General features: G+C 35.6%; 1 protein-coding gene across 1 annotated transcript in view; it reads right to left on the reverse strand.

The window, feature by feature from the left end:
* The window catches only part of LOC106465285 (transcription factor collier-like), a 62,116-nt gene that overhangs the window by 29,917 nt on the left and 11,712 nt on the right, over positions 1-20,487 (reverse strand). The window contains exons 3-6 of the mRNA XM_022393150.1: positions 17,001-17,064; positions 14,209-14,264; positions 7,419-7,492; positions 6,315-6,383 (exon numbers count right to left, since the gene is read on the reverse strand). Coding sequence (XP_022248858.1) covers positions 6,315-6,383; positions 7,419-7,492; positions 14,209-14,264; positions 17,001-17,064 — 263 coding nt within the window. The remainder of the gene's footprint in view (positions 1-6,314; positions 6,384-7,418; positions 7,493-14,208; positions 14,265-17,000; positions 17,065-20,487) is intronic.

The following is a 20,487-nucleotide window of genomic DNA, read 5'->3' on the forward strand; positions in this document are numbered from 1 at the left end:
ACAATTGGATATGTCTGTATACTGTGTATATAGGATCCACAGTTGAAGATATCTGTGTACAGTATATTTAAAGTTCACAATTGGATATGTCTGTATACTGTGTATATAGGGTCCACAGTTGAAGAAACTTGTGCAGCGCTCACTCAACTCACGCTCCAATTATTGATCCTACTTCTAAGCAGTGAGTTTTTTCGTTGTTATAAAAGTATACTTAGTTCGTACTTAGGACATTTTTATAGCAGAGTTGCGTGCACTTGTTACTTGATATTACATCTTAAGTTAATAACACTGAAAAATAGTTAAAATACCGCTAAACTCCTTTAACTTTGTCCGTTTGTTTATCTGTCTATGTAATTGTTGCTGTTATGCTACCTTCTTTACAACTGCAGATAGGCCTGCCTCACGGTTACACATGGTAATACTGGTTCAACTGTCGAGTAGGCCTGTCTCACGGTTACATATGGTGATGCTGATTCATCTCTCAAGTAGGCCTGCCTTATGGTTACATACTGCAATGCTAGTTTACTTGTCGAGTAGGCCTGCCTTACGGTTAGATATGGGGATGCTTGTTCACCTGTCAAGTAGGTATGCCTTACGGTTACATATTGCAGTGCTGGTTCACCTATCGAGTAGGCCTGCCTTATGGTTACATATGGTGATACTGATTCGCCCGTCGAGCAGGCCTGCCTTATTTTTGCTTGTGGTAATACTGGTTAAACAGTCGAATGGGTATGTCTTACTGTTACATTTGGTAAATGTAGTTCACCTGTCGAGCAGTTATGTCGTACAGATAAATGTGAATTTCTGGGGCTATTGTTACAGGAGGTTGCTGCTAACTGGTGACTGTTTCAGCAAGAATAAAACATCTTAACCCCTAATTTTATAAATATCAAGGAAAAGAAAAAAATAGATGTAACTGTATAAAATTTCTCCTCTACGAAGAGACAAGCAAACTCGAAACTCCTCAGACTTGTTGTACTGTTTTTTTTTTAATACAAGTTCCTTCTGAAAACAAAGAACCTTCAAAATGTCATGCTTGTTTTATTTAGCCTTGTCGTATTTATCAGTTGAATTCCAGCACCTGTCTCTACACTCCTGTTTATATGTTTTATTCTCGATGAAATAGATTGTTGTTAATTTTAGTCATTTATATATATATATATATATATATATGAATCCTTGAGGCTCCAATATTTATGAATGACTAAAATTAACAATAGTCTATAAACAAACTAGGCGTAGGAGCTCTTGTTCCACTGTTTTAGTAAAGTCACACTTAGCAAGAATAACTCTAATCTCCAAACCCGGTTAACGCCCAACGAACACGAGGCGTTTCACGAGAGAGAAGTCAGGAGACCACGTGACACGCTTCACAGCAGCAAATGTTACGTAAGTAGCTTCTACTTTGCATATACATATTTTCGCAATTATAACCCTATGTATGCCGATATGGAACATAACAATGAAATGAATTTGCTTTGTGGAAAGCAGCAGGAATTCTTATGTGACATCTATAATATTCTTATTAAATAACACTGAAAACATAAGATTAACTGCACACTTTTCTTCCAAACAATGTAAGTTCTGATTTCCACAAACTTTGGGATAATGCTAATTTGGACCAAAAATCCTTGAAGATATATGGTAGTTTGAGTTATAAAGAAATATCTTGCTAGATGAGTTTATAAAAAGTGATTGCATGTAGATTAACTCTTTTAGGTCAAAGGTCTAGCGTATGAAAGATCCTGTGTTCGATCCCAAACCCATTTCACATAGTAACGAGATTACCATGTTTATTCAATATTTCTTAATTCCGTTATTATATATATTAAAACTGATTTTATTCTTGGCATAAAAAAAAAAGATTATGCTTCACCCTACTGATTCATTTTCATTTACGAAACATCAAAATCCCAGTAGTTTAATGCCTATCATAAATATTAAGTTTGTGTGTGCTCATTTCGTGACAATTGGACTTTTCTGGCATCTTAATTACTATAATAACATAAAGTAAAAAAAAACGTTTAACCCAGTAAACTTGCATGAAAATACAAAATAATTTTATTAATCTGATTTAAAGGTCTCATAAATAAAATAAAAAAATAAATACAGAAATATTATCCCTGAATATCCGAATCATGAATTTTTCTCCTTAAATCCCGAGCTTTATACAAATTTAAATAATTATTACACTGCTATCTTCTTCCTGTAGGCCCACTTACATTTTACAAAGTCATGTAGGTACACAGACAATAAGCATGTTAAAACTAGCTTAGCCTATGCTCTGTGTGGGACCGATTCCATTTATCTTATAAGTGCTTTCTGAAGAGCTCGTTGGAACAGCGGCGCTTCACGAGACACGTACCACACATACTCTCGTGTCCAGACTGTACAGTTCTTTCAGCGTGCTGTGTATTGAAGCAGGAATCTATTACCTAAGTGCTAGGTACCTACATATTTCAGTCACACGCGAACGTTATGTTGTTACTTGTTGATTGGTTGAACAGAAAAATACAAGCGGCACGAACAGAAGCATGTACTGCAGACGTCCATATAATTCAAATACTGATAACATTCTAAACTTCGAATTAAAGAATGTTTTCAACAACTCTTACTGAGTACTTAATTGCCATTCAAGTGCAGACTTTTTAGACTCTAATATAAAAAGACAGCATTAGGAAATGTACTCAAAACATCCGATTCAAGAATTAGACAAAGTTTTAAAGCTTTGATATAACAAAAGGGGGACACAGATACGATTGTACGTCGATTAAAAAAGGAAAAAAGTTCCACGCCGTTTCCCAAGTGGCTGCTGCCGTTCCACAGGGACGTTCCTAAGCCTAACATCGGTGACAGGTGCTCTGCGGTTTTCCTGTGAGTCACTAAACTGTCGTCTGACGTCAATTTTGCTCTACCGCCTGTGATGTATGCTATATTCTAACTTCGTGGCTTCGTTTTAATTATGTACGAGATAAACCATAGTCGTTACACACACATCTGTGAATCATTGTAAAAGAAAAAGGACTCGCCTTATTACAAATTTACTATTAAACTTAAACTTAGAACAACAAAACAATATAAGACGAATTGTTTGATACTATGGTATTTCATATCACTGAGCGCACCGCTGGTAACAATGGTATTTGTAATGGCTTTATACATGGTATGTGCGTGTCATGAAATACAATACTAGTGAAGGCTTAAGCCTAGTATTTGTTTGTTGTTGTTGTTTTTTAATGGAGACAACATTAATTTGAAAAACGTTATAAATAACGCCGTGTAGAACTAAGAGTAACTTAAATTTCCGAGAGCTCCACGCGATAGCGATTTGAGTTAATTTTGTAAAACTAGCTGAATAATTATAAACGTTTATAAATGGTTAGAAAATCAAATGTAGTTTGTCACCAAAAGAAATATAGTTCTAACATTACATTCCTGCATGATACGACGTTGATTAGTTACACTGATAAGGTAGTGTATGATCGAACTGGAATTATTAATAAACACCCATCTTTCGTGTTGCGTTTAGTTTAACTATTTAAAGCTTTTTCATATATTATCATTTTGAAGCCTAGTTCAGTGCTCAGGCTGCATCCTACTATTGTTAATTTAAGATTTTAAGACTGGTGCTCAGCGTAGACTCGAAAAAATCACAAAATTGTCTTTAAACGTAAGAAAAAAAAATGTCCGTAGGACAATAGTAGAGAGAGAGAGAAAGAGAGCACTCGTCAAACAGATGTAAAATGTAACATACAGCGCTTGAGTTGTCCGATCATTCAATCAAAACTAGGAATAAGGAAAACGATTTGCTGATTAGAACATCTGCCACCCTTTGGTGTGCTTATTGTACTTTGACGTCTCGCACTACGGTATCTCGAATTGGGATCAGTGATTACTCAATAGCAACTCGCGCGCACAGTTCTCGCGCGGCTGCATGCAAGCGTGCGTGCATGTCACGCGCTCTCGTCAAGAGATCTGAATACTGCAGCCGTATCTGTCTATTACATTCACAAAGCATCAAGTTTGAATACCACGAACTAGGCCTAAAATTGCTGTCAGCTAGAAAGAACGAAGACTTAAAGCAACGCCTAGTAAGTTTCGTAGATCATTCGGCCATCTAGACGATCCAAACGTGTCACGTGGCTTCCTCATGTAAGCCTAGTTACTCAGTTAAAAGATTCTGACCCGTAAGCTATCTAGGAATCTCACGATGCGTTGTCAGATAATCTGCCTGTCAGCACAACGATGAGCATCAGTAGTTTCCTGTGACTGATGGCAGAAAGGCCCTTGGATGGGTGATCTATGTGTACGCATTTGTAAAGGTTTAATATTCCTCTAGTAAACTCGTAGTTCACCAGAACATTCTAAATTCATTAATCTAACATGAATTTAATTTTAAAACTTATTTTCGATTTCCAATCACGTTATTCTATAAATGACTTTATTACAAACTTTATATCGGCATTAAGATTGAGAAGCATTCAAATTAGGAGTCAACGTTTACAGTAACATATACTAACGAATACGTTAAATTGTAAGAAATCACCAACTAACATTTTCGTCAAGTGCCTGTTAAATCTCGCAATCAAATACAATAATCTACGTTTACAGTAACATATACTAACGAATACGTTAAATTGTAAGAAATCACCAACTAACATTTTCGTCATGTAAACACTGTTAAATCTCGCAATCAAATACAATAATCTACGTTTACAGTAACATATACTAACGAATACGTTAAATTGTAAGAAATCACCAACTAACATTTTCGTCATGTAAACACTGTTAAATCTCGCAGTCAAATACAATAATCTACGTTTACAGTAACATATACTAACGAATACGTTAAATTGTAAGAAATCACCAACTAACATTTTCGTCATGTAAACACTGTTAAATCTCGCAATCAAATACAATAATCTTCTCACGTGTTTTTAGTGTTTGTAAACATAGGCGCCGATCGCGAGCAGAGACAAGGGGAACAAGTCCCTTCCACCCTTCGCATCTGGGTGTGGGATACATGTAATTGTCCCCAATTTATAACCACATGGTTGCGATCGCGAGCAGAGGCAAGGGGAACAAGTCCCTTCCACCCTTCGCATCTGGGGGGGATACATGTAATTATCCCCTATTTATAACCACATGGCTGCAATCGCGAGGACAAAGATAAGAGGAACAAGTCCCTTCTAACGTTCGCATCTGAGGAAGAGGACAACACACGTAGTTGTTTCCCCTTTTTTTCAACCACATTACTTATTTTTAAATATGGATGTATGTAAATGAAATAAAGAAACTGGGATTCTAACAACCACAAGATCGTATAAACTTGACAACCCAGAGTATCTCCTTATTTCAGATAAGTAGTTTGTTAAAAAGCGCAAACGTGACTCGCCTGTTGCATCATTATCATCGGTTACGAAAACAAAAAGAGCACCCCACTATTAATTGGTTTGTTTTGAATTTTGCGCAAAGCTACACGAGGGCTATCTGCGCTAGCCATCCCTAATTTAGCAGTGTAAGACTAGAGGGAAGGCAGCTAGTCATCACCACCCACCGCCAACTCTTGGGCTACCAACGAATAGTGGGATTGACCGTCACGTTATAACGCCCCCACGGCTGAAAGGCCGAGCATGTTTGGTGTCACGGGTATTCGCGACCCTCAGATTGCGAGTCGAGCGCCGTAACCACCTGGCCATGCCGGGCTCCCACTATTAATCTAGCTATGGATAGTCATTTTTTTATGAGTTACAATAATTGTATTATTCTTCTAGTCGGGAAACGATATGACTAATACTAATTAGCATATCCTTGGCCTTCCTAAGAGGTTAACCTCCCCCCAGTGCAAACTGAAATGCAATTTATCCTCTCCAGTTTATAGTGCAGTTAGGCGCCTTTGCTCTTATAAAGTCTCTTCTTTGTTAAAGGTCTTTCTCGTCGTTTTCATAGGCTTACAATTACACACACACACAAACACACTGTACCGGATTAACACATAGGCCACCTAGGCTCTAGCCTAGGGCCCCGCCGGCCACCCAACTAAAAAAATTTATGGTTCGTAAAACTAGCAGAATAGAGAAAAAAAGTTATAATGGTTGGAGACGGCTTGAATGGGTAATGAAGAAAACTTTAATATAAATTTAACATGACAGCAAATGTACAACGTTTCAACAAGGTTTTGTCATCATCATAGAGAAAGAGTTATTATTATTTCCAAATATTACCTGGGCCTAGGGCTCCACTAAACATTAACCCAGCCCTACACACAGAGAGGGAGAGTAAAAAAAAACGCCCACAAAAACAACAACACTTACCTATCGATGATCACTGGATCTGAAGGAGTTTCATTTCGATTTCCACAGCTCTTCTTATCACAACAACGGCTGGGAGAGAGCGGAACACAAAAGTTGTTAGACAATTAACACTTACGGCCGTTTGAGAAACATAATAGAACACTTCTACACGTAGTAACAGAAGTTTTATAAGTTGCCCAGTGGAAAGAGAAACCAACTAAAAGTGCTCCAAGTAATGTAGCTATAGGTTCAACAAAAAAGTTACATTATTAAATTCACTTTGGTCTTTATTCCTTTAAAGACTGAAAGTCTTTTCTGCTGAAGTTTGCGTGAAAAGCAACTCTTTGTTATGTAGGTACGTGAATAAAAACTACGTTCGTAGCGCTAAGTATGATCTTGTAAAAAAGTACATTGTTACTGTTTAGTCTAAGTCAGTCAGGAATAATTAAATTAATTTGTTATAACTGTTAATGTTGACAACATTTAACCTTGACAACAAATTGTCCCATATCTTGTTTGCTTGTTTAAAGTTAAGCACAAAGCTGCACAATGGGCTATCTGTGCTCTGCCCACCACGGGTATCAAAACTCGGTTTCTAGCGTTATAAGTTCGCATACCGCTGTACCACTGGGGGGGGGGGCAGTCCCATATCTAAAACAACATCGTTACTAATTAATCTTGAACGTGCGTTGCGACATGGATAAGCTATAAGCTTAACATTTAATTTATTCAGCCTTGACTTACATTGTAACTGGATTTAGTAGTACAATGTTATTATTTAACCTTGGCCCACATTGTAACTTGACTAAGTATTATATTGCTATTATTTAGACTTGACTTACAAATTAACATGAGTAAGTACTACACTGTTGTCATTTGGCCTTGTCTCCACATAATTACATAAATAAGTGCTACATTGTTGTCATTTGTCCTTGACTTACACAGTTACATGAATAAGAACTACATTGTTGTCATTTGGCCTTGTCTCTACATAGTTACATGAATAATTAGTATGTTATTATTACTTGGCCTTGACTCACATAGTCACATGAATATATACTACATTGTTATTATTTAGCTTTGCTATATGTGATAGCATTATATATAATACCAATACTTTCTTACCTACACATGACTTCATGAGTAAGGAGCACTCTTCTCATCTCTGGATTCTTATCTTGTCCTTCATATGCAATAGGCTGGAAACAAAATGCATTTATAACTTTAATAACACTCAAAAAATTCTTAAACCTATATCTCGAACGCTTTCTGATCAGTAGCACTATAAATTGGTTTGAATTTCGTGCAAAGCTACAGGAGGCCTATCTGCGCTATCCGTCCCTAATTTAGCAGTGATAGACTAGAGGGAAGGCAACTAGTCATCACCACCCACGCCGCCAACTCTTGGTCTACTCTTTTACGAACGAATAGTGGGATTGACGTTACAATATAACGCCCCCATGGCTGAAAGGGCGAGCATGTTCGGTGGAACGAGGATTCCCGAGCACCCCTAACCACCTGGCCATGCCAGGCCAGCACCATGGCATAGATCAGCTGTACGACTATTAAAAAACATATTCATGATTTTGTTTATAACATTTATAGGGAAAAGTTAAAAATACCCTGCTTATTTGATTAACGACGTGAATTAATAAAGTAGAAGCTACGAACTTAATTATAGCTAATTAAAAAATTACTGTAAAATATAGTTAGAAGTGATCTGGGTCAGTTGACAAGAAATAATAACGTTTATAGAGCTGTTCGGTACTTTTAACAAGTTTCTGAAATATGAACATTACGATTATCCATATATTTAATGAGATTCGCGGATAAATCTATTTACACATAGCTAACAATGGGCGTTGGTTACATTCCTTGTAACCATCTACATAAACACAGTGCTTAGGTTTTATTTTATTTTCAAACTTCCGGTGATAAAACAGTTACGAAAAAGAGACATAGCTTATAACAGAAAAGCTGCTATAATTTTACAATAACAATTACTGCTAATAATAAATAGACTTAATTATGAGTAACAGGCTAACTGCAAAAAAAAAAAAATCTATGACCACTCTGTCTTACTTCACTGTTGGGTACCATCGCTGCTAGCGGTGTTTTCAGCCTTCCAGTTAGCAGGAAAAGTCGTCATCAGTGACGTGCATTCTTCTCAGATATCTATTGACCCCCCCACGTACACACACACCAAAAAAAAAAAAGCTGCCATTTAATCTATTCACTCTGAAACCCCTAGTACAGAAACAATGCTAGTTTGTGGAGGCTTAGAACGTTGTTATAATTTCATGCTACTGAAGCAGTGGTGGGCACTAATGTTCCACCTACCGCGTGCCTCGCGGGTAGCTACACGGGGCTTGAGCGAAAGAGAACGATTCACGAGCGAATACACACGGTAGGCGGTTTTCGCCGCGGTGCGTGTCCCATATGGTACGTTAGGATGAATGGTAAACATATCACACTGACCAAATGTTACCAAACATACAAGTGTTCCACTCAAGGGCCCTTCTCAGTTTAAAGAGGTTAATCTAGTATCAATAAACTCGCAGAAGAAATTGTTGTGTTGGCTGGTTGTACAACATATATATCTAAACTTGTAGCAGAAATAAATACAACTGATTAACTGGATCCGATCAGAAGACAAAATTTTAAAAACATCTTTTGTGCGGACGGAGTCATAAAGAATTCGACAGAAAATAAAATTTGAAGACGGCTTGAATGGGTAGTGAAAGAAACTTTATTACAAATATACAACGTTTCGACAAGCTTAAAAGGCTAAGACAGAATAATGTGGATAAATAAAAGGCAAATACATCAGGATATTGAAAAAGGTAAGAAAACGTGATATGAAGAAGTAAAAATAAAGACGCCAGGATATCGAGAAATGAAAAGATAAAAACACAATGTGAAGAAATAAAAAGAAAATATGATATGGGGAAATAAAAGGTAAAGAATCGAGATATTGAGAAATAAAAAAGGTAAGAAACCATATGTAGAGAAATAAAAAAATAAAGACAAGAGTTTGAGAAATGAAAAGTTAAAAGACATGATCTGGGGAAATGAAATGTTAAGGTAAGTTGATGTGAAGAAAATACTAAGGTGGCAAAATAAGAGGACAGGATGTGCCGAACAAGGATAAAGTGTGTGTAAATAATAAAAATAATAGAGCAGGAATGAATGAAATAAAACGACAGGATTTTTATATTTTCTGTGTCAAAACAGAGAAGAATTGACCACCGAATTAAAAATATATCAAAACTTTCTTTCTGACAAAATGAAAAGCTCACAGGTCTATTCAGCAGATAAAAGTTTTGGCGCGTAATGTTTGTCTATTTAAAAGTGAATGGATATTTTATATAGTAAGCTACATTGAGATCAGCTCCTGTTTTGGACTTTTCTTTCTCTTTCCAAAACTTCCTATGAAATATTTTTCTTTAAAGTTTATCAATACATATAATACGCTTGCGTTTGACTGTCCGAAACGTTTCTCGCAAATTTCTCGATAAAACGATACAGATCTCATATCGTTACAAAGGCCTTTGTCCGAGGAGTCCAAATTGCATATTTGCTTTTCAATTCAGGATCATTTTAAGTGTTTTTTGCTTAGTCAAACTTTCCAATGCAACAAGTATGGTACATGATGGTACAATGTCGTTGTCATCACGTGGTGACTGGCTTCAATTTCAACTTTAATTTATTTATTTGCAAAGTATTTCACACAAACAACACGTAACCTTCGTGTTATTTTCTAAAAAATGAACATTACACTAAATAAAGCTTTTTTCGACAGATTTAGATCTAAAATACGCACGCGCAATTCATTACAAACCATATGTTTATCACTTTGTGAACACGAATTCAGATGTTTCTGCATATTCAGCTAAGTTTTCCTTCATTACAACTTTACATTTACTTTACTTGGCAATAATTTAGCTTCTGTTCGTTTCGTAGACTGCTGTAAACACCTTTTAGCTACTTTTTCCTTTACTACGGGTTTCATTCTTCGTTTTTGTGAGCTTCTTTGTTTCAATTCGTAAATGTATGTCATACACTGAACGCTCATAACTGTTTTATACTCTGTACGCTATTATAAATACCATTAATTTACTTTATTATTTACTTTTCGTGTAGTTTTATTAAATAAAAGGGCTCGGCATGGCCAGGTGGTTAGGGCGCTCGACTCGCAATCTGCGGGTCGCGGGTTCAAATCCCCATCACACCAAACATGCTTGGCCATTCAGCCGTGGGGGGTGTTATAATGTGACGGTCAATCCCACTATTCGTTCGTAAAAGAGCAGCCCAAGAGTTGGAGGTGGGTGATGATGACCTTCCCTCTGGTCTTACACTGTTAAACTAGGGACGGCTAGCGCAGATAGCCCTCGTGTAGCTTTGTGCGAAATTCAAGAACAAAACAAACATTAAATAAAGTTACATCTCCGTGAACTTTTTTTGTCTGACCGCGTAAACTTTTTTAAAAAATAAACCAGGATTTATCGATCAATCCATAATGCTTGCAAGAAAGCGTAGCTTAAATGGCGTGCGTTAAAATGATAGAATAGGGAAAATTCAAGGGAAGGGCATAAAACTATCGCAAATGTTTTGCGAGTCGCGGCTGGTAAATATAGAATACTTTAATGAATCAATGATCATTTGGTTCTTTTTATAAGTTATTCAGGAAAATATCTAAAGTTTGTTTGTTCCTTTGTAGTTAAGCACAAAGCTTGGTTAAGCACCATGGGTATCGAAACCCGGTTTTGAATGTTGTGAGCGTTCAGACTTACTTCTGAGCCACTGGGGGGATATCAAAAGACAAGAAATGCAGTGATATAATTAATATGCAATAGAAAGTTGAGAATAGAAAACAAAAGCAGTATTACAACTAAAAATACTTTATAATTCAGGATTAACTATTAGAGACACTAATCTATCATATTCTTAAACCTGTCTTCAAATGTTACACTTCAAATGAATGTTCTTTGTGGAAATTTTTCAGTAAACTTTATCAAACAAAGAAATCATATAGACTAAAACAGGACATTTATTATAGACTTTAGATGAGCTTTAAATACACTATAGGTAGCATGTGTTTAGAATAAGTTTTACTAAGTCTACAGGTACAACATGTTTAGAATGGCCTTTAGTAACTCTACAGGTACAACATGTTTAGAATGGGATTTATTAACTCTATAGGTAGCATGTGTTTAGAATATGGTTTACCAACTCTACAAGTAGCATGTATAGCTAGAATACATGCAGAATAGCCTTTAGTAACTCTACAGGTACAACATGTTTAGAATGGGATTTATTAACTCTATAAGCAGCACACGTTTAGAATGAGCTTTAAATACACTATAGGTAGCATGTGTTTAGAATAAGTTTTACTAAGTCTACAGGTACAGCATGTTTAGAATGGCCTTTAGTAACTCTACAGGTACAACATGTTTAGAATGGGATTTATTAACTCTATAAGCAGCACACGTTTAGAATGAGCTTTAAATACACTATAGGTAGCATGTGTTTAGAATAGGCTTGAAAATTCTATAAATTAACATTGGTTTAGGTTTAACTGCAATCTGTAATAATTATGAAAGTTTCTTTATTTGATTCAGAATAATCACGACATGCTTAATGGCAAACACAGCGTCAGTGAAACAGACACCAGATGTAGCTGAACTGATCAAAATATGTCTCTCCCTCTATCTTGTCACTTTGCCACTAGTAAAGTTTCACTGAGTGAAATTGATCAAATAATTTGACATGCACCAAATAAGACAGTTCAGCTTACCTTTAAGCTTGAGGCTTATATATATATATATATATATGAAGTGGAAAATCTGATTATTTGTAACACTACCTGCCCCTATAGTGACACACCTATCCAGGCTGTATTTTATTAAAACCCGACTAGAGGATTCTACAATTTATCACATTTAGCAATAATTACGGAACGTATCATTATGAGAGGTTTGTTCTAATTTTAATAAGAAAAAAAAACAAGATGCCATACTAGATTTATGACATATGAATTACGCCTTTTTCAAAGTTACGAAGATGTGATATCTGATCACGTGCAGCACGTGCATTTATTACGCTATCGGCGTGAATCAGACCCTGATAGCCACCTCTTGTCACCATAGCGACAACGCCCAACAGTTATCATCCATATAAGGGATAAAACTAGCCATTATCTGTATGGTAATAAGCTGAAAATTCACTTAATTCTCCCATTTACTACTCCCAATAATCTGATAACCTATATAAATTGATTTTGTTTCAAGGAGAAGCCACACAGAAATTTGTTTTTAAAAATTAAACCAGCAGTTGCATAAAAATAATCGATCATTTTTAAATGGTAAATCCACCTAAAGTTATAAATATATATTAAGTACACCTAAGAGGATCCAATCACGTTAAAGGTTCAGTGAACTAATAATCAAGGGACCAATGACATCATTTAAAACTAATACCTACCGTGTTTTTGTATTAAACTACTTGAAGAACTAACGATTGACAACACACCAAAAAACTAACTTGAACAAAGAATCAAGAGTAATTAAAGCAGTACCCTGCTTTAATTACTCCTGGTTTCTTCTAGTTTCTTGGTACTGCTTTAATTACTTCTAGTTTCTTGGTGATGTAATTAAAGCAACACCAAGAAACTAGAAGTAATTAAAGCAGCACCAAGAAACCAGGAGTAATTAAAGCAGTACCAAGAAACTAGAAGTAATTAAAGCAGCAACAAGAAACTAGAAGTAATTAAAGCAGCAACAAGAAACTAGAAGTAATGAAAGCAGCACCAAGAAACTAGTATTAATTAAAGCAGCACCAAAACACCAGGAGTAATTAAGGCAACATCTAGAACGAAACAAGAATAATTAAATACCTTAAAACCAGAATGAAGAAAATGGAAAAAAAAATAATAGCAGAATAAACTGCAACCAATTAGCACTATGTCCAACAAGATCAGGGAGAATCAGCATTAAGTGATACTAGAGTACCAAAAAATTAAATAGAAATGATTAAAACTTGAAAACTAGGAGTTGAACAAAAGCCAGGAAAAACAATACAATGTCACATCCCAATAATGTGTAGTTGGGGTGAATCAAAAACTAAAACAATTAGAACGATTTTCAAATAGAATTTAAGAAGAAAAGGGAGTAATCGGTGACATTAGAGCACCGAAAGTGAATGAGGAATAATTATATCACACTTTAAAAGCGAAACTGAACAGAAACAAGGAGAAATGGTATCAGGTTATACTAAAGTCAACCGAGAACCAAAACCAGTTCTCGCAATGTTAGTATGGAAATAAATAAAACGTACTGGAATATTTAGCTTAAGATAAACTGAAAAAATAACCTACGCTGATAATGGGCTTCAAGTGTGAGAATGCAAAATAACAGCTACAGAAAAAACCCAACAACAAGAACAACAAAAACACACACACACGAGGCAATAGACAATAATAAAAGAAGACACGCCTAGCGTCGTTTCTGGATAAAATGGACCATAATATAAAACAACATCCAAGAGTAACACAGAATACCGAGTAGGAATGATTTCAGCTTCAGACTCAAAGGAACATATAATGTTTTGGTGAAGACAGTTTAAAAATGTTTGAACACACAAAACATCAGGCTAGTCCAATTAAGCATCAAACACATATGCACACATCTATCAAGTAACAGGCAGACCGCCAGTAAAACATAAAACTAAACGAAGTCTCGTGAATCACCCCAAGAGTGGGATGTGACCTCGTACGTATAAACAAACACCGGGAGAAGTTCCAGGCTGCTCCGATTCTGTAGTCCAAAACGATTTATCAGGCTTCGAGCGACTTCCATCAGCACACGGTACTTTTTTGTACTCATTTATGTGCATTACTGCAAAAGATTTTTCTTACCTGTTTCGTGGCGGAATCAATAAGCCGAACGTAAATATCTTGTTCCTGACGAATACCTGTGAAAAGAAAAAAAGGTTGTCTTTATTTTTCTTTTCTTGTTTGAAAAAATTTCAAATAATTACGTAGTGGCCGACATGGCGAGTTATTACATAATATTTAGTAAGAACTGACCAGCTATGTCTTTGTCCAATTTTAAAGTGTGACCCCATTCACTATCAATGCTTTACGATGTGTCATATCATCTACAGAAACATTATTCCTATAATGACTTATAGCATAAAAAAAAACAAAAAACGTTTAGCTTCGATATGGATATATGTATATATATATTGTAAAAAATGTACAATGTAACATAACGACTAAACATTTCCCACATGTTCAAGTGTTTTATTATAATAAACGACAGTGGGTTATTTTGACAATATTGTTCACCTACTTTTATACAAAATATTTTATAAAGCTGTGTAGAGCACTTGTAGCCCCTTCTGTAACTTTGTCCTTTACGGCAAATAAGCTATAAATTTATATATTTTATGCTGAAGATTAAATAAGTGTAACTTTAAAAATTATATATATGTATATATATATATATATATATGTGTGTGTGTATTTCTGTATTACTTTAATAACTATATAAGCTTCAGAGTTTAACCAGTTTATCCTACTGTGTACATAACTTTTAATGTCTTGAACACTATAGTTACTCTTTCTTGCAAAATACTCACCGTTTGGAAACATTTTTCTTACGTTTACAAGAGTAATTATCGGAATTTTCTTTGCTCTTTGAAGAAAAATAATCGTTCTTGTTGTGTGCACTCTTAGTTTCAAACCTGTCTTTCGTATTAAGTACAAAACTAGTTTTCAAAAACATGTTCTATCAGTACTCCTCCAAACAAACCCTTCATTTGTAGTAGGTACTCGTCAAGTTCTCAAAAAGAACTCAAAACCAGCACTCCCCGGGCTCATACTTCTTTCGTATTAGGTGCACAAGTTCTCAGAAAAATGTTCAAATTAGTACTCCTCCAAAGTAATCCCCTTCTCATTATACCATAGTATTAAGAACTCTGTTTATCATATTGCTAGTAGCCCTGAAACGCCCTCAGATTATTAAAGTACACTTCAGGACTCCCTTTTTTTTGTTATTGTTATTTTGGAACAACTCCCCAGAATTAATTTCTCATGTATTCAAATTCTCAAAAACCTTTTATGGTGGTCATACATTGCCTCGTTATAAATCTTTCACCGTTACACTTGTCGAAGTCTTTTTACCTACGTTCAATTCAATGCATTTATTTTAGATACCTTTTCTAACTTTATTTGTCCTCAGCAACTTCCTCCTAACATTCAAACTAATGAACCTCATGGAACTCTTTCTTAAGCCCAAAACAGTTCCCCTCAGACATCTCGTGTTCAAAAGGAAGCGAGTTTTCGACTTCTGTACTGAGGTCTTCTTCAGGCCTGAAGAAGGCCGAAACATCGTCTCCTTTTCTTTCAACAGGCACTTGCAGTCTATTAAAGTTTTCAAATTTACTATGTCTACTCTGCCTAAAGTTCCATCGAAACAACAGCTTCCCAGGAACCTTTTTATCATGTTCACACCAGTACTCCTTAGAAACATTGTTGATTGTGCCAATAGAGGCAGATTAGGCCTCCGGGACACCGGTAACATCCTCAATGGGCCGGCGGTCGATCGGAAAAAACATTAACAACGAAACACTTTCAACCCTATTTAAACAGGGTGCCCAAGTTGCCATTCCCGTTGTAGATGAAGTACGAGTAAGTGATAAAATAGTAATTATATTCCTCTTTTAAAATTCTTATCGTGTGAATGAATTTCATTTCATGCTATTTTGTGGTTATGTAGGTGTGTGCCTTATTAAGATACGTAATAAATGTAAAAAATGGTGATCTGTAAACGAAAAAATTGCACAATAAATTTTTGTTTAACTTGTGAACTGTATGAATAGTATTAATAAATATTATAGACTACGAAGCATTAAGTGCAGCGCACCGTGCAGTTTTATCAAGAATCCCTCTTCCCTGATCTCATGGGAGGGCCGTCTTCAATCCCCAAACTACCCCTGGCCCTCGCTAGTATCCCTCTGTTGTTTTTTTTTGTTTCGTTTTTAGATCAGTTCTTCTTATAATAACCTCTTTTACTATGTAAATGATTAACTTGCTGATTTAAGAATTTACTCTTTTTTACTTCTTTTTACTTTGGAACACTTGCTATCGGTAAAGTGTTTTTCTCGCTCTTTGAACTTGTAACAGTATATGTTATGCGCAAGGTATTTTGTGTTATTATATATATATGTTGACAGCCATTGGGAATTTATTCTAAATATTGAAGAATATAATGTCTGTTTTTTTTATCTTTTATACGGTTGAATCCACTTTAAATAAAAGTAATGAAACTTTAAACATCAGAGTCCTCTCGATTCAAAGCAATCAAACTTCAAACATCCCATGTCACATTGATCTTGATTCATACGTGTAGATTTATTTGCACGAACTTACTCAAATATAGTTAACATAATACACTCCAGTCTTGAGTAAGTTCCAAATACAGTTCCCATATACACTCCAGTCTTGAATAAGTTACAGATAAAGTCAATGTATATGTTAGTCTTGAATAAGTGCCAAATACAGTTATAATATATATATATATAATATATACATTTCAGTCTTGAATAAATACCAAATACTGTTAATACATACACTCCAGTCTCGAATAGGTACCAAATACATACAAATTACAGTGTTGAATTATACCAGAAGAACAGTAAACTTACCGCTGGAATAGAGTAATTGAAGTCTATAGTGAACTCCATTGCTTAATTTTTGACCGTCTGGCTCCTGTAAGTCATGAAACAGATAATCTTACGGAAATGAAATTATAAAACCATTATATTATAAATTGAGAATCAGCGAACTGTTCAACTAATTATAACTATAAATATTATCAATAATTTATCTACTAAATTTGCTACGCTTTATGCAACATGCTGCTTCAAAAATGGCATTTCACCCACGATCCATGCTGAATCCTATATTAATTCACGCTGTGTGTTTGTTTGTCTGCGAACGCTTAATTTTGGAGATAGCAGGAATAAACTTGGCAGGCTGAATCGGTGGTCCTTACCTGTTTGGCGTAATTCCTACAAAGATGGGCTACAATGAGCTACACCATGGGGCGCAATCTCAAACAAGCCTCATTAGGACACCTGCCCATGTACCACATTTGGTCTCGCTAACCTATGAGTAATGGTATGAACACGGTTTCAAACATGACGCCTCTGGATCACAAGCGGAGAGGGGAAGGAACACAAAACCTGTATCAAATTCGGGTTCAGCGACTCTGAAAACCCCCTCTTCCGCCCCGTCCCCCACCCCTTCATGCGTAGGTGACCTTCTGGGTAGCTGAAGTAAGGCGTAGCCCCCCCCCCCTAACAAGAGGTTTAAAACACAGCCGAAAGGTATGGAAGGATTCTAGGTGCAGGTTTTCAGGTATTTGTGCTCCTGCCCCGTCTCCTAAGCATACCTTCTCATGTACCATGGGCAGGTGTCCAAATGGGCTTTGTTTTCGGGTATATACTCCTTTGAGGTAATTATAGAAATAGCTGGTGATAACGGAGGATGGTAATCGGTAGGTTGGGGACTTGGAACCCCATAGTGGAACGCAGGTAAATTATTGGTAGTTTAATTAATCATCCATTCATAAGTATCCATCATAACTAGATAAATATACAGTAATCTCTCGTTTGGAGTAAGAGCATCATCTGGTCTCTGGTTTGATATTTATTTTGAATATTCGCGCAAAGCTACACAGTGGCTAACTGCGCTACCCGTCCCTAAGTTTGAACTGATAAACTAGTAGGAAAACATCTAGCCAACAGCACCCACAGCCAATTCTTGGGATACGCTACTCGAATAGTGCGATTTAACTGTCACTGTTATAATACTCCCACGCCGAGGGCGATTTTGCTGCAACTAGATGCAAACCATAACCCTCGGATTCATAGTCCGGTACAATAGCCATTGGGCCACACACGGCCCATTTTGATGTAACTAAATACCAACTTTGATAGTGATCATCACTTAATTTATCAAAATATCAAATTAGATAGTGGAACTGTGATCCTTCATTTAATGTAACAAAATTTTCAAAGTTCAAAATGAAACACTAGTTCATTGTTTAATGTAACTTCGATCAGTGAGCTATATATAACATGGCCTGGAGAGATCGGTGTCGTTCACTTGCCGTGCTAGTCCAGCGCCATTTTGTCGGAAGCCTAAGTGCTGAAAGAATGCTACGTAACTGTTGTGTACTTGCGTACTCAAATGTTTTTAAAAATGGAAAATACGCCAGTCTCTTTTCACAGGTACGTAAGCGTTGATGATTTGGGTTTAATTCTAAATATTTTGAAATTAGAATTAATCGTAAGCTGTGTATATAATATTAGTAACTTACCGGTAGCGTAAGTATTGTTATAACTGAATATATGATGTAGGCCTAACTAATTAGTTTAGAAACTTCGGGGTTGTTGATACTGGGAAGAAATCACTGCTTGGTTAACATATTACTTTAAAAAAATCTTTTAATCATAAATAGTGCCGTGTTTATAAACAACGCATCTAATTGGAAGTAATTAGAACTTAGAAACATTTATTTCCTACTAGTTTTCCATTACAAGTTAAACATATATTGTTACATGTAGAAAAGATTGGACTCAACCAAATATTCTGCATCTGCATCGAACATTTCATTGTATCAAGTTTATAATAAGTTCAAACATTCTGTTTATTATCCAAACCATTATAAAACTTAACATGCCATCCTTTTCTCAAATTATTTTTGTAATAATTTCTTCTAAGTATCGGCGTTTAGAGAAAATTCATCATTGGTAAGATGGCAATGATGGGAGGCATGTATTAATTCCCATATGAATATCTAGTAGTAAAATAACTGAAAACAGTATATAATAAAAGGAATGATAAGCCAGTACAAATAGATTGACTCAAGCTTTTTATATATTGTCAGTTAATTAGTTAAAATCTATCTTAATAGGTGCGTTCTTCTTCAGCTTCACGATACATGGAAAATGATGCTGTGCCATCAATATTTCTTTCATTTACCCTTCATCTGTAGCTTCACGATACTTGAAAAATTATGCTGTGCCATCAATATTTCCTTCATTTCCCCTTCATCTGTAGCTTCACGATACTTGGAAAAATGATGCTGTGCCATCAATATTTCCTTCATTTCCCCTTCATCTGTAGTTTCACGATATTTGAAAAATGATGCTTTGCCATCAATATTTCCTTCATTTCCCCTTCATCTGTAGCTTCACGATACTTGAAAAATTATGCTGTGCCATCAATATTTCCTTTATTTCCATTTCATCTCCAAAATGTGAAATCGAAGAGAAAGTCTCCAGTGAAAAGAAAATTTGAACAAGAACCACAGCCTGAAGTGGCGTATTATGTTTGTTTTCAGTGAAAATGTGGAAACTTGACTGACGGACCACTTTAAATGTAAGATTCACCAATGTCAAACTTGCAAAATTTAATGAAGTTTTAATAGTTATCGCAAATATGAAAAAATGCTAATTAATTTTCAATGCTTAGCTTTCAGAACAGTGTTCTATTTAAGTGATCATATTATTTTAATCTTGGATCAAAACATCTCTTCAATAACTGGCTATAAAACCAACGATATATATACGTAGCGGTAAATTTGGATGCACGCCTATGTTAAGGTTTCTTCTGAGGAACCATGTTCCAGCACAAACAGTAAAGAAGATGATGCTTAACAGCACCATTTCAATTCTCTAGATATTTGTTCCCCCCAAAAACAGTTGTTTAGAAAGAATATTAAACTAATGAGAGAACGCTTGAGGAGGCGAGATAAAAAGTATTTAACATGGAAGAGCTCATCAAGATGATAAAAGCAGGGTTTACATGAAGGCTGGATGTGAAGTCATCAGAAACGCTTTTCCTGGTGTCGTGGGATATTGGATACAGGATACTCTGAGAAATAGAAAAGTGGAGCAATGTGGTGTTTACAAGAGGTGAAAAAACTCTCTATGACCATCTATTTTTATTCTTCAGATGTTTACAGATTTTTGCGTCAGATGTTTGTACTACCTCATCCACCACAACTACGTACTTGAAGTACTTCTATAAATTGTGAACCAGGTTTTTTGGAAGTGTTTGAAAGTTTAAAATAAGAAGTAAAATTGAAACAGTATATATATATATATATATATATATATATAT

The sequence above is a fragment of the Limulus polyphemus genome, unplaced genomic scaffold (assembly GCF_000517525.1).
Source record: "Limulus polyphemus unplaced genomic scaffold, Limulus_polyphemus-2.1.2 Scaffold1895, whole genome shotgun sequence".
NCBI lineage: Eukaryota > Metazoa > Arthropoda > Merostomata > Xiphosura > Limulidae > Limulus > Limulus polyphemus.